General features: G+C 42.7%; 1 protein-coding gene across 1 annotated transcript; it reads right to left on the minus strand.

Annotated features, from left to right (window-relative positions):
- Positions 1-339: 339 nt before the first annotated feature.
- CHMP5 (charged multivesicular body protein 5) lies at positions 340-13050 on the minus strand. The gene is made up of 8 exons (XM_061995746.1): positions 12891-13050; positions 8097-8201; positions 7365-7411; positions 5725-5818; positions 5573-5644; positions 4384-4492; positions 3914-4026; positions 340-937 (listed from the first exon to the last, which is right to left on the minus strand). Exons 1-8 carry the CDS (start codon positions 12957-12959, stop codon positions 887-889), a joined length of 660 nt encoding a protein of 219 aa, XP_061851730.1. The 5' UTR covers positions 12960-13050; the 3' UTR covers positions 340-886.
- Between the last annotated feature and the right edge of the window lie 81 nt (positions 13051-13131).

Consider the following 13131-nt stretch of genomic DNA (forward strand, 5'->3'; position numbering starts at 1 on the left):
GCGACAGAGGCCGGGCTCGGCCGTAGTGAGGACGGCCGCACTGGCCCGCACCCGGGACCGTCGCCTCCCGCGACACCGGTACCAGCCCTGCGGCTGCCGCGTTCCACCTGGGAGCGCTGCCGCCTTTCCTCGCGGCCTTTCTCCGGGTGCCCGGAGGCAGGGGGAGAGGCGCGGCCAGAGCGGGCGTGGTGTAAATATCACACCGCGGGAGGCAGCGGAACCAGACCTTCACCTCTGCCACATCCTGTGCTCCCGCAGAACGGGACACGGAGATGAACGGGGAGGGTAGGGGTAGGAGGTCAAGACCAAAATAATTACCAGAAACGTTACACAAAAGGATCTGCTAATCTACATGATTTTATGTCTCCATAGAATACATCCAGTTAACGATAACCCTATTTGTTACAGCTTTCAAGAAGGTTACAACAGCATAAAAGTGTCAAGATTGCAGTAGTTTAAAAATTGCTTTCAATTTTTAATCAAATAGGCATATTAATAAGGGAGCTATTTTACAGAGAGTAAGCAGCAACGTACAGTCTTAGTTTCAAGAAAGAGGAACATAAAATAAGAGTCAAAGTAAACCTCAGCTATCAACAGGCACCACTACTCTCACATATTACTTTGTCCATAAGACACAGAAATCAACACCTGTTAGGACTGACTGCTTCCACTGAAGGCAATTGTGCCAAATTTTCCATTAATAGAAAAGTCAGTAGCAGAACAGCTTTCTTCAAGGAAAGAACACCACCAGTCATATTGCCTTCTAGGATGTAGTGATATTTAGGTTACACTGGAAGGACAACTTCTCCAGAATTAAAAAAAAAAAAATAATCTGAATTTGACTTGTAAAGTACAGTTCATGATATCCACCGTGCTTCTGAAACATTTATGTTGCGGGGATCTTTGGCAGCCCAAATTCATCCACCAGTACACCATCCTGTAACAAAGAGAAATAAGCAACAGGTTAACAAATCTCCACCAACCAGAACACTTCACTGAAGTTTCTTTACATGTTCTATATAGTGATACATCTGTAATTGTTACTGTGTGACAGCTGGGATCAAAATTACATCGATGGTCTTCCTCACTATGAAGTTACATTAAAACCCCAAAAGCAAACATAGAATCATTTTGGTTGGTATATATTATCAAGTCCAACCAATAACCTAACACTGCCAAGCAACCATATCCCTCAGCACTTAAACTATGCATCTTTCACATATCTCCAGGGACAGTAACTCCATCGCTTCCCTGGGCAGCCTGCAACAGTGCTTTAACAACCCTCTCAGTGAAAAAGTTCTTTCAGATCTCCAATCTAAATCTCCCTCTGGTGCAACTTGAGCCCATTTCCTCTTGTCCTAGAATTCATTACTGGAGAGAAGACACCGACTCTTACCTCACTACAACATCCTTTCAGGTAGCTGTAGAGAGTGATCATGTCTGCTCTCAGCGACCTCTTCTCTAGACTAAACTGCCCCAGCTCCCTCAGCTGCTCCTCATCAGACTTGTGCTCCAGACCCTTCACCAGCTTTCCTGCCCATCTCTGGACACACTCCAACACCTCAATGTCCTTCTTGTAGTGAGAGGCCCAGAACTGGACACAGTATTTGAGGTGTGGCCTCACCAGCAGTGAGCACATAGGAGAACAATCACCTCCTTGTTCCCCCTGGTCACACTATTCCTGACACAAGCCAGGATGCCATTGGCCTTCTTGGCCACCTGGGCACACTGCTGGCTCATATTCAGCTGGCTGTTGATCAACACCCCCAGGTCCTTTTCTGCCAGGCAGCTTTCCAGCCACTCTGCCTCAACCCTGTAGCATTCCCTGGGGTTGTTGTGCTCCAAGTGCAGGACTCGGCACTTGGCTTCATTGAATCTCATGCAATTGGCCTTGGCTCATCGCTCCATCCTGTTCAGGTGCCTCTGAAGAGCCTTCCTGCCCTCAAGTGGATCTACACACCCCCAGCAAATTTATTGAAGGTGGGTGCACTCCATCCCTTCTCCCAGATCATTGATAAAGATGTTAAACAAAACAGGCCCCAACTGAGCTCTGGGAACACCACTGGTGACCAGCTGCCAATTGGATTTAACTGCATTCCACACTGGCCATCCAGACAGTTTTCCATCCATCTCACTGTAGGTCCATCCAAGCCATGGGCAGACAGTTTCTCCTCCTTCCAGCCCTTCTTGTAGATGAGTGTCACACTTGCCATCCTCCAGTACTTTATGACCTCCTCAGTGAGCCAGGACTTCTAGCAGACGATGGGAGAGTGGCTTGGTGAGCACTTCTGCCAACTCTCTCAGCACCATCTGGCCCCATGGGCTTGTGTGCACCAAAGTGAAGCAACAGGTCACACCATTTCCCTCTGGACTAAGGGGGCCTCATTCTGTCCCCTGTCCCTGTCTTCCGGCTCAGGGGGCCAAGTGCCCAGAAAATAGACAGTTTTACTATTGAAGACTGAGGCTGAGAAGGCATTGAGTACCTCAGCCTTTTCCTCATCCTCGGTTACCATGCTTCCCCAAGTCCATTAAAGGATGAAGATCTCCTTAACCCTCCTTTTGTGGCTGATATATTTATAGAAACTTTTCCTATTGTCTCTTACAGCAGTGGTCAGCTCAAGTTCTAATTGTGCCTTGGCCCTTCTAATTTTCTCCCTACGTGACCTCACAGCATCCTTGTTAATTCTCCTGGGCTGCCTGATCCTAAATTCTCTTTTTCCTCCTGAGCTTCAGCAGAAGCTCCCTCTTCAGCCACGAATGTTTTTTGCCCCAACAGCTCATCATCTTGCACACGGGAACAGCTTTATCCTCTAAGATTTCCTTGAAGAACATCCAGCTTTCCTGAACTCCTTTACCCTTCAGGACTGTCTCACAAGGGACTCTCGCAATCAACCTCCTAAACAGGTGAAAGTCTGCCCTCTGGAAATCTAAGGTGGCAGTTCTGCAGATCCCCCTCCTTGCCTCTCTGAGGATTGAGAATTTGACTACTTCATGATCACTATGCTCTAGGCAGACTCCAACCATCTCATCCCCCACCAGACCCTCTTTGTTTGTAAACACCAGGACCAGCAAGGCACCTTTCATCATTGGCACTCTCACTAGCTGCCTGAGGAAGTGATCTCTGCACACTCCAGAAACCTCCTGGACTATCTCCTCTCTGCTGTGTTGTATTAACAGCAGACATTCAGTAGGTTTAAGTCCCCCATAAGAAAAAAGGGCCAGCAATCCCAACAGTTCTCACAGTTACCTAAAGAACCTCTCATCTACCTCCTCATCCTATCTGGGAGGTCTATAACAGACTCCTACCATGACATCCCCATTGTTGTCCTTGCCTCTCATTCCTACCCAAAAACACTCAACCCTATCTTCACCATCACTGACTTCTAAACAGTCAAGACACCCTCTAACACAGAGGGCTACCCCTCCACCTCTCCTGCCCTGCCTGTCCCTTCTGAAGGGTCCATAGCCATCCAGTGCAGCACTCCAGTCCTGTGACTTATCCCACCACACCTCCATAGACAGCAAAGATGTCATACTTGCCTGGGTACACAATGGCTTTCAGCTCCTCTTGTTTGTTGCCCACGCTGCATGCATTAGTATAGATGCACTTCAGACGGGTAACTTGCTTACATTTTAAGAATAACTCTACTAGGAGCTTTAATGGTACACTTAAATTCTACTTGCAGGCTGACAATGTTAGGAGTTACAAAGTGCCATTTTACCTCTTCAAAATCTATAAAGAACATTCAGTACACCATATTCTCTCATATATGACAGCCAAGACCCATATAGCATTAAATGCACTTTTGTTTTTTTTCCCAAACATTATAGATTCCAAATACCAAGCAACCAACAGAAATGCAATTAAAACGAACAAAATATGTATTTTGCTTTTAGAAAGGAGAGAACTCACTTTGTTTTTTGTGTCTGTAGGAGTGACATCTGGGATTGCTGGAGCTGATGCAGCTTCATCCAAGTAGGAATTGTCTTCATCAGCTAAAAGCTCATCACCTAACGCATCCAGTTCTGAAATTGAGTTATGTTGGTTGAAAAATTATGCAAGGAATTCCTTTTGCCAAAGAAAAGTTGCTCTGACAGAGAAAGGGGATTTATACTGAATGCTTACATTCATACTCATTTAGCATTATTTAGTCATCAGTTGGGAATACGCACACAAAGAATACAGAGAACCTTCTCCTTCATTGTAATATCTCTCATGTTTGTCTCATACTCTTGTTACTGCTCTTAAAATAAATGCAGCTCATAAAAAAAAGTGATTTAAACTGTTTTTAAAACACACTTAAAGAATTAGACTAAATTAAAAATGAGTGTATTGCGATTTTTATATTCAGTAATGTAAAAATCATTCTCTACTTTCCTAACCTGCTTCCAAGTCATCTTCATCAATCTCTGGTGTCCCGTAGCTACGACTCAGTGCCTCCTGGACTTCATTGGCTTCTTCCATCATATCCTCTAACTGATCTTGTATGTCCTGAAGCAAGAAACAATTGCAACTAATCCATATTTAATAGTTTCAGTCAAATTTATCAAAGCTTAATTAAATTTATCAAAGCTTAATTTCCAACATACAAGGATTTTTTTTAATGTATAAACTATTTTTTGAAGCAGTATTAATACAAGTCAAGATGCATCTATTCAGTACTATAGTGTGACCTTAAATGTATGAGGTAGAAAAAGAGGAACGTGAAAATATCTCTGCAAATATGTTTTGGTTTAAGTATTCTTCAGGGTAAAAATCTCTAATAAATTACCTAGAGTCTAGCATTATCTTGAAAAGCAGTACAGTATGAAACCTAGAGAAATTAAGTCTACAATCTAGAAAACAGGCACTAACCTGAGTTGCATTACAGCAAGTTTATAAGGTACTTTAGCCTATTGGTACTCTACTTGAGTACAAGCAAGAAGACAATGTCTGCCTAAAGGTTTACAATGCAGGCCATATATAAAAACAGCATAGGAGAGACAATTTAGAAGAAATTCCATACTGGCATTTCATAACAGTTTTTGATAAGTGCAACATATTTCAAATTATACTTGGAGGTCTTAAGGGGGGGGTTATGCATTTTCTGAAGACAGGGTCAGGCCCTGTAGACCTCTTGAAATTACAGTTTTTGTTTGTCTGGGTTTTGGTAGGGGCTTTTTGGTGGGTTTCTTTTTGGTTTTGGGTTTTGTTCCTTTCTTAATCAGACACTACCTGGAACTGGGGAAGCAAAAGACTAATCTGAATACTGCTAACTGGGGAGGGGGGGAGCAGGGGAACAGAAAAAAAAAAAAACATAGCGTAAAGTCTTCACCAACATTTACCCTGAAATGCAGAAGAAAGGAAAGGAGAGATTCAAGATTAGCCCAGCAAGGAAACAACAATTAGTGCAGGAAGGCAAAGAACTGATCGTGTAGTAACAGAGAAATTAAGAAGGGATTATGATGGTGGTACCATAATAAAAGAAAGGCAAACTCAAACAGTCAGCTTAACTTCAAGTTACATAGTCCACTCATCACTATTTCAGTACACTGCTTCTGTTCTTTAATAATTCAAACTATAACAGCTCACCTCAATTTGATCAATTTTGACTTGCTTGTAAGCTTTCTTCATTTCTTTCACCCCCAGTTTCATCGCATCAACCTAGAATAGAGTCAAAAAACATGCTTGTATCTGATGTAGCACATACAAATTAAACAAATGTGACATTAGTATACTGGTACCGTTGTCTTTGTGTCCTTCAGTGCCTGAATAGTGTAATTAGCTTGTTCCATATTGAAAGACTGTTGTGATAGATTATCCCTCTGTTGTTCATACCTGTTAAAGACAATGCAGACAATGTCTTTAAAACACCATCACTATCTAGTTTCACAAAAATTCTTTAAAAAACAAAAGAAAAAGCAGCAGCAGTAGTCTGAACATAGGAACAAGTGGTTTAGGGGTTTTTTTAGGTTTGGTTTTGTTGGTTTTTTTTTTAAATTTATGATAAGCAATGTAAGAATAAAACAGCTTCATTAAAATCTGGCCATGAAGTATGTTTGTGTATTTGAAGTTCACAAAGCTATTCCTGAATTAAGCTTCTATTATAACGGACAGTGAAGCAGAAGTTTCCATCACTACAGGTGTATGCCATTGCTCAATAATGTTGTAAGCAGAATGTAAGAGATGGAGGTTATCCAAATCACCATGGCTCTTGACCTGGAGTTTTGCAGAGCAGAAAGAAGAGGGAGGATAGGGTAGCAAAGGGAAACTGTCAAGGCTAACCAAAATGAAAAGGGAGACTTGAAAAATCAAGAAATCACCCTTCCTGAAGCTAAACTTGTTATCCAATCAAGAACACAAATCATGTCAAGATAAAAAGAAAAATGAAAGCATAGAAGTAAACAATGAGTCTGTCTTCAAACATGCAGGGCAGGGGATCTGCAAGACAAGGATGATCCAAATACAAAACAACTTCTCTACAAGGAGTGACTAAACTCGTTACTGTTCAACAAGACATAAAACAGATGACTGAGGTATATGATGACAGCCTGTTGGGAGGAGTCCAGTGGCTGTTAACAGGGGAACAACTATTAAGGCAGCACAATCAAACAAAACAAAACCAATAAAAACTCCAAGCCAAGCAGCCCTCCTCACAACACCTAACTAAACAACTGCATTCCTTACCATAGGATTTTTTCGATGGTGAAGAACTCACAAGTACTTAAGTTAATTGAGTGAGTATAGTTCATCTGAGGGATATGAAATATGTGATGACAAAAGCTTTGACTCATAGAGCATCTAAGAGATTTCTAGTTCAGGGACTGTTAAGATATTCCAGTGAAGCATCCCAGAATACTTGCCATGTTCTGGAATTCTTTCCTTTGTATTTGTTGCTGGACACCTTTCAAGACAGTCTCCTAGACTAGACCAGAGCACAGGATCATGTATTCTCTCCACTTGCATAGATAAAATTCCCTGTCACATATGTTCAAGTCCTAAAGGGTGTCCACAGAGAACAGGTACATTTCCAGTAAGCCAGACCAAGATCATCAAGTATACAATTTACAGTACTCAATTGATAATATAAATTGAGTCACTCTCTCAGAAAATGTAGGAGCTAAGTGTAGCTTTAATAGTGAGAAGATACAGGTCAGCTTGTCCCAATCCAAACTGATATACTCACATGCTAATAAGATACAAACATGCTGACAGCCAAACACGCCCACCAAGGCACTGATAGTTCTGAAAGGCTGGCTAGTTTGTTCTGCATTTTTCTTTAAAGACTGCTCAGAAGCAAGAGTACTGGAAAAGGAAGTGTGCCATCTCTCCCTAAAGAAAACAGGCTTTCATTAATTCCAAACTGAGAAAAGTTTAAACTTACATTCGCTTCTGCTTTAACACCCTCAATGCTTTCTGCTTTACTGTATTCTGAAAGACAAAACATTGTTATATTAGGAAAAATATTTGACTTTATTTTTTATTGTATTGTTTAAACCTAATGTACCACATTAGTCTTCCAAAAGATTCCTCAGTTCCTAGTGCAAAGAGTTTAACAATACACATTTGCCCTGCATTAATGATTAACCCAACAAGTTTCTAGGCAAAACTTCCAACAGAAAATATTTTCAAAATTTCTGGCCTTTGAATTATTTTTTTCTTTGTAAGCAGAATACATATGTTCATCAACACATGTCAATGGTCAGTATCAAATAATACTGCAAAAGGTACTACAGAAATAGTTTATAAGTTTATTTTTAGATACATCTTCTATTATCTGTTCACCCTTTTTCAAAAATGGGGTTTCCTACTCCCTTTCTGCACAGTGCCAACCTTTTTAATTTTGGCAGGTAATAGAAGGAATAAAGGAAGCAAGTTACTTCTGATTGAAGGATTACATTTATGCTTTGGAAGAAATAAAAACCAATGAAAACATTGTTCAAAGACATGTGTCTAACAGACGCTTCAGAATAACAATAATCCTGTAGGATCTCATATCTCATCAATGGGCAAGGTGTAATTCTAAGAACCTGACGAACTGGCTAAATCACCTCACTACCTGACCAGAAGTGTGAGTCACATCCTCTCATGCTTAAATCCCACAGAAGATTATTACCTTTGCAGGCCCCTCTCTCATCTTCTTCATTTGGTCCTTATACTTCACCAGTTCCGCATCAAGCCTAGCAATTTTTTTGTCAATTGACTCAGCTCTGCTGTCCACCTTTTAACACGACAGGAAAAACAAACAAACAAACATTCATTAAGATTTTATTCAGGTATTGGACAAGAAGATCAACAGCCTCAGTTTTATTATGTTTCTAACTGAATTGAATCCAAAACCAGAATCAAGTGAAACTCCTTCTGCAGACAGTACAAGAAGCATTCTGATGTGTGAAGCTCTGTCATCTCTCTGAGATGCCCCCTAGCACAGCCACTCTTTTCAGGAATTTCTGAGAGCATAAAGTGTCAGTGACCAAAGTGGAACAGAAAAACAAAAAAACAATGTCTATTATGACAGTAGATAAGAGAACAATACAAAAGGGAGAGGGATGTGTTCAGCAAGGCTAGAGGTTTACTTCTGGTGGGCAGAGAACACAAATCCTTCAGAATTGTACCTGGATTGCTGGTTACATGTTAAGAAGCCCCAACTTAACATTTTGTTCAAAGGTGCCCAGCTTCTCTAGTAGAGAGACACTTTTCCCATCTGCAAGGGAAGCCAGGACACAGCAGTTCCCAATAGTAGCTGCATAGCTCAGGAAGAGACCTCCAGCAGTCAACCCTGACAGCTCTGGTGCAAAGCATGTCATAGAGGTGTCACTATGGAAATACTTTAACCTTTCTGCATAACAGGGTTAAAGACAATAACTACATATCCAAGCAGGGGCATAGATCATTCTAAGAGCATACAATTCATAGAAAAACAAAGAAAGCCTCCTTAACATGAACTGACAACAAAATAGAGCTTATTAACTTCTCATTACGAGGAGCCTCTCTAGGGATTAGAATACATTGATGTTCCAATTATAGTGTCAGGCCAATCAGTGTAAATTTACAATTCTGATTTGCTAATAGTGTGGCTAAACATGTATAATTATGCAGATTTCATTCTGGTGTCTCAGTGATCCTTTTAAATCTCTGCTCTATGACAACATGCATTTGCCAGAGGCATCTGAGCAGAACGTTCGACATGAACACTCCACAAGACACTGAAGAACCTGGGCCCAACTGGCATTGAACAAAAATTCAGTTGAACAAAGTATTAAACTTTCTACTATGCCAAATATTTTACTAATAGCAAGAAAAATATATATTTGCAATTTTAAAACTTATGTAGGTTTGAAATGCAGCGCTTTCTCAAGATCTTCATCAGCTACATGCATCTTTGAGGTCAGCCTTCTTTACAGTGGAAAACCAGTTATTTGCTTTATTTACATAATGATTTTTTTAGCAGGAAACAGAGACAGATCATCCTACATTAATTAACAACAAAAATTTCACACACACTTTACACAGGCCCTCAGTTTTTATAAATGAAAAGGGACAGAAGGGGGAGGAAGAGATCTAATTTATTAAAACAAAAAAACCTTCCTAGACTGTGTATTAGGACTTGAAGAGCTGTTGCTTTCTGTTTATATACAAATAAGGCACACTAAGGTACATTTCATTGCTACAGAAGATCCTCAGTCTAGATGAAAGCGATCCCAAATCCTTGTTAAGCAAAATTGTAGCTTATTTCAATTTAAAAAGAGTATCACATGAAAAGACTGAACTTTAACGCTAATGTTACAACTATTAGCCTTTTGTTCCTTACTACTCTGAAAAATCATAACTTTGTAGAATGTTTTTCAAAGAAGAAGTAAAAACAAAACCAATGCCACAGGTCCTGATTAATCCTGCCTTCTACTGGTCACGTGACAGCTTTGAGTAATTTCATACAATCATACAGTGGTAGGAGTTGGAAGGGACCTTTAGAGATCATCTAGTCCAACCCCCCTGCAGAAGCAGCTCCATCTAGATCAGGTCACACAGAAACACGTCCAGGCAGGTCTTGAAGACCTCCGGAGAAGGAGACTCCACAACTTCCCTGGGCAGCCTGTGCCAGGGCTCCCTCTTTACAGTAAAATAGTTTTTTCTTATGTTTAAATGGAACTTTTTGTGTTCCAGCTTCATCCCATTCCCCCTTGTCCTGTTGCCAGATACAACAGAAAAAAATGATGTTCCAACCTCCTGACATCCACCATTTATACACTTGTAAATATTAATGAGATCCCCTCCTTAGTCTCTTCCTCTCCAGACTACACAGCTCCAGTTCCTACAGCCTTTCCTCATAAGGAAGATGCTCCAGTCCCCTGATCATCTTGGTGGCTCTGCACTAGACTCTCTAGAAGTTCTCTGCCCTCTTGAGCCCAAAACTGGACATCCCCAGTACAAGTACGTAAAGGGCGGGTGCACAAGGATGGAGCCAGGCTGTTCTCACTGATGTCCCATGATAGGTCAAGGGGCAATAGGTACAAGATGGAACATAAGAAGTTCCAAAGAAACACAAGGAATAACTTTTTCACTGTGAGAGTGACAGAGCACTTGAACAGGCTGACCAGATGGGTTGTCTCCTTTGGAGACACTCAAAACCCACCTGGATGAGCTCCTGTGTGCCCTACTCTAGGTGATGCTGGTCTGGCGGTGGGGTTGGACTGGATGATCTTTCCAGGTCCCTTCCAACCCTTAAGATTCTGTGATTAGCCAGCAAGGTTAAAAAACATCTGCCACTTAGTACAGTGCTGAGGCAAGCACAGCAGGCTCTGGGAGAGAGAGAGGGCAGAAACTGCAGGAGAGAGTGGGAACAAACTCATGGGGAGAAAATGGGGAGACAGGAGGGCATCACACAAGACAGCAAACTGAAAAATAACCAGTCATCGAAGAAAAGTAGGGAGAAGTGTTTCCTGGACTTCAATAAACACTTCAGATTAGTGAACTGACAGAACTAGCTCTTTAAATTGCAAGTTTCGAATTGTTTGGATATCTTAAGGTGATGTTTGCTCTCTTACCACAGAAAAAAAAAAACAAAACAAAAAAAATAGCATATGGTGTGCTGATCCCACAACTGACTACCAGCAGTCATCCTTATTTCTGCATACACAGGAAAGAACACCTAAGCCATGGGCACAACCACTGCTTAAGAGTCATCTACATTTTTAGCAAATGGTAACTATGAACATTAATCACTGATCACCAAATACAATTATTCCTAACTGCTATTTAATGGCTAATTACCACTGAAGTAACATGGTAAGAGATTTTACAAAGCAACTCAACTCTTCCAAAAGGTAAAGCAAAATGAGTCTTAAGATTGAAGAGAACATAGAAGTGACATTACTTGAGTCTCCAAACTGATGAATTTAACATGCCAAAGGAACAATGCAAGTTTTTAAACATCTGACACATCCTCATTTCTAATTCACATGCCATTTAAGAGGAAAAAATGTCAATGATGTCTGTAATCCTTTCACATGACCTGTACTAGAGACTTCACTACTATGAAAATGACCTGAAAAGAGAGTAAGTCTTTCACAGATCATAAACGCTACTTGATGTGAATTGCCACAAAAAGTTAATTCATACACTTCAATAAACGCACAAACTTGGAAATATGTTTCTTCCCACACTTACTAGTATACATACTGTCTAAAGTTTTAATTCCACCCACAGAAATCAAAAGTTGTGAAAACAGAGGGAAAAACAAACACAGAGCTTAGTAACAGTAGCTTACAGATTTCCCCAGCTTGAAAGGCTGTGCTTGGAGCCAGCCCTTCAGCTCTCAAAAGGTGACCAACAGCGGCTCTGGATTTCATATCTTAAAAAACAACCTTGATGTGGCCAAAGTCATCACCCACATAAAATACACCTGAAACTCTGCTTTTCAGCTAACCTTCTGTCTTCTTTAGCCAAATTTTCAGAGAATGTAATTACAACTAGAAGAGGATGAGAACTGTTCATAGCACCTGGAGAAAGGTACCGACAACCACCTTTTGAGGAAAAAAAAATCGTCTTCATTTCTTACATAGCCTGGTCTTAACAGTTCATCTATGCACACCTTCACCGTCAACCCTACGGCAAGCATGTCTGTAGCAGATGAATCTGTCTTCATAGGAAGGTGAGATCTGCCCTCCCACCTTCTGTACCTGATGCCTTGCTCTTGTCCCTGACTTCCCACAACTTGTCACAGCAGGAGTTCACTAGTGTATCCATGAGGCTGTAAGGTCAGTCAGGCCTTACTTGCACGTCCTGTTCATGCATTTATGAGATGTGCTCCTATGCACAGGAAAGCAAACACAGGTGTGGGCATATATAGCCACAAACATACGCACTGGTCAATGTATATGCACACTCCTGCACATGTATCTGGCAACAGGACATGCTGTGTGGACACACAGGCGCACGCTGCAATATATTTGCATACTTACACAAACACACTGTACGGAAGCGCAGACATGTAGTTATGCACACACATATGTACACAGACACGCATACATACATACGCTGCGCCCGCACACTGCAGTGTTCCCACGCTTGGATACGCAGACGTGCCCCTGTGTAGCAGCGCAAGCCGATCCCCGCGCACGCCCCCGGGCAGTACCGAACCAGGCACACTCCTCGCCCTTCCGCGCAGGAACGGGCAGTGAGTGACTCACAGTCAGCCCTACCCCACACCTTCTCCAGGCGCGCCCTCGGCCCGGGCCGCAGGCCCCTGGAGCCGCCAGCCGCGGAGCGCCGAGCCCGGCCGCACCGCCGCCGCTACCCTGTCCCTCCGGGGCGGCAGTGCGGCTGGGCCGAGCCGCGCAGTAGCCGGCCTCGGGCCTCCGCGGTGCTCGGGCGCTTGAGTGCGGGACAACAGCCCGGCGAGGGTACTCACCGTGCCGATGCAGTCGGTGAGGCTGGGCGGGGGCGCCTTCGGCTTCGCTTTGCCGAAGAAACGGTTCATGGCGGCGGTGGCGAAGCCTCGGGCTCGGGCTCGGTCTGGGTGCCGGTCCTGGCGACAGCAGCAGCCCTCCCCGCCGACCCGGAAGCGCAGCGGCGGCCCCGCCCCGCGGCGTAAGCGGCAGCAGAGGCGCGGGGTAACGCCCGCGCTGGCGCCCTCTCCCGGCCCGCAGTAC

This window comes from Colius striatus, chromosome 4, assembly GCF_028858725.1.
Source record: "Colius striatus isolate bColStr4 chromosome 4, bColStr4.1.hap1, whole genome shotgun sequence".
NCBI classification, from domain to species: domain Eukaryota; kingdom Metazoa; phylum Chordata; class Aves; order Coliiformes; family Coliidae; genus Colius; species Colius striatus.

What these genes read in the sequence shown, in the direction of transcription:
- CHMP5 (XM_061995746.1), bottom strand. Translation starts at nt 12,959, where the DNA reads ATGAACCGTTTCTTCGGCAAAGCGAAGCCGAAGGCGCCCCCGCCCAGC. An exon ending in TGAAGGACACAAAGACAACG is followed by an intron (nt 5,645 to 5,724) that starts GTACCAGTATAC and finishes ACTCTATTCTAG; the next exon opens with GTTGATGCGATGAAACTGGG. An exon ending in TGAAGATGACTTGGAAGCAG is followed by an intron (nt 4,027 to 4,383) that starts GTTAGGAAAGTA and finishes ACTCAATTTCAG; the next exon opens with AACTGGATGCGTTAGGTGAT.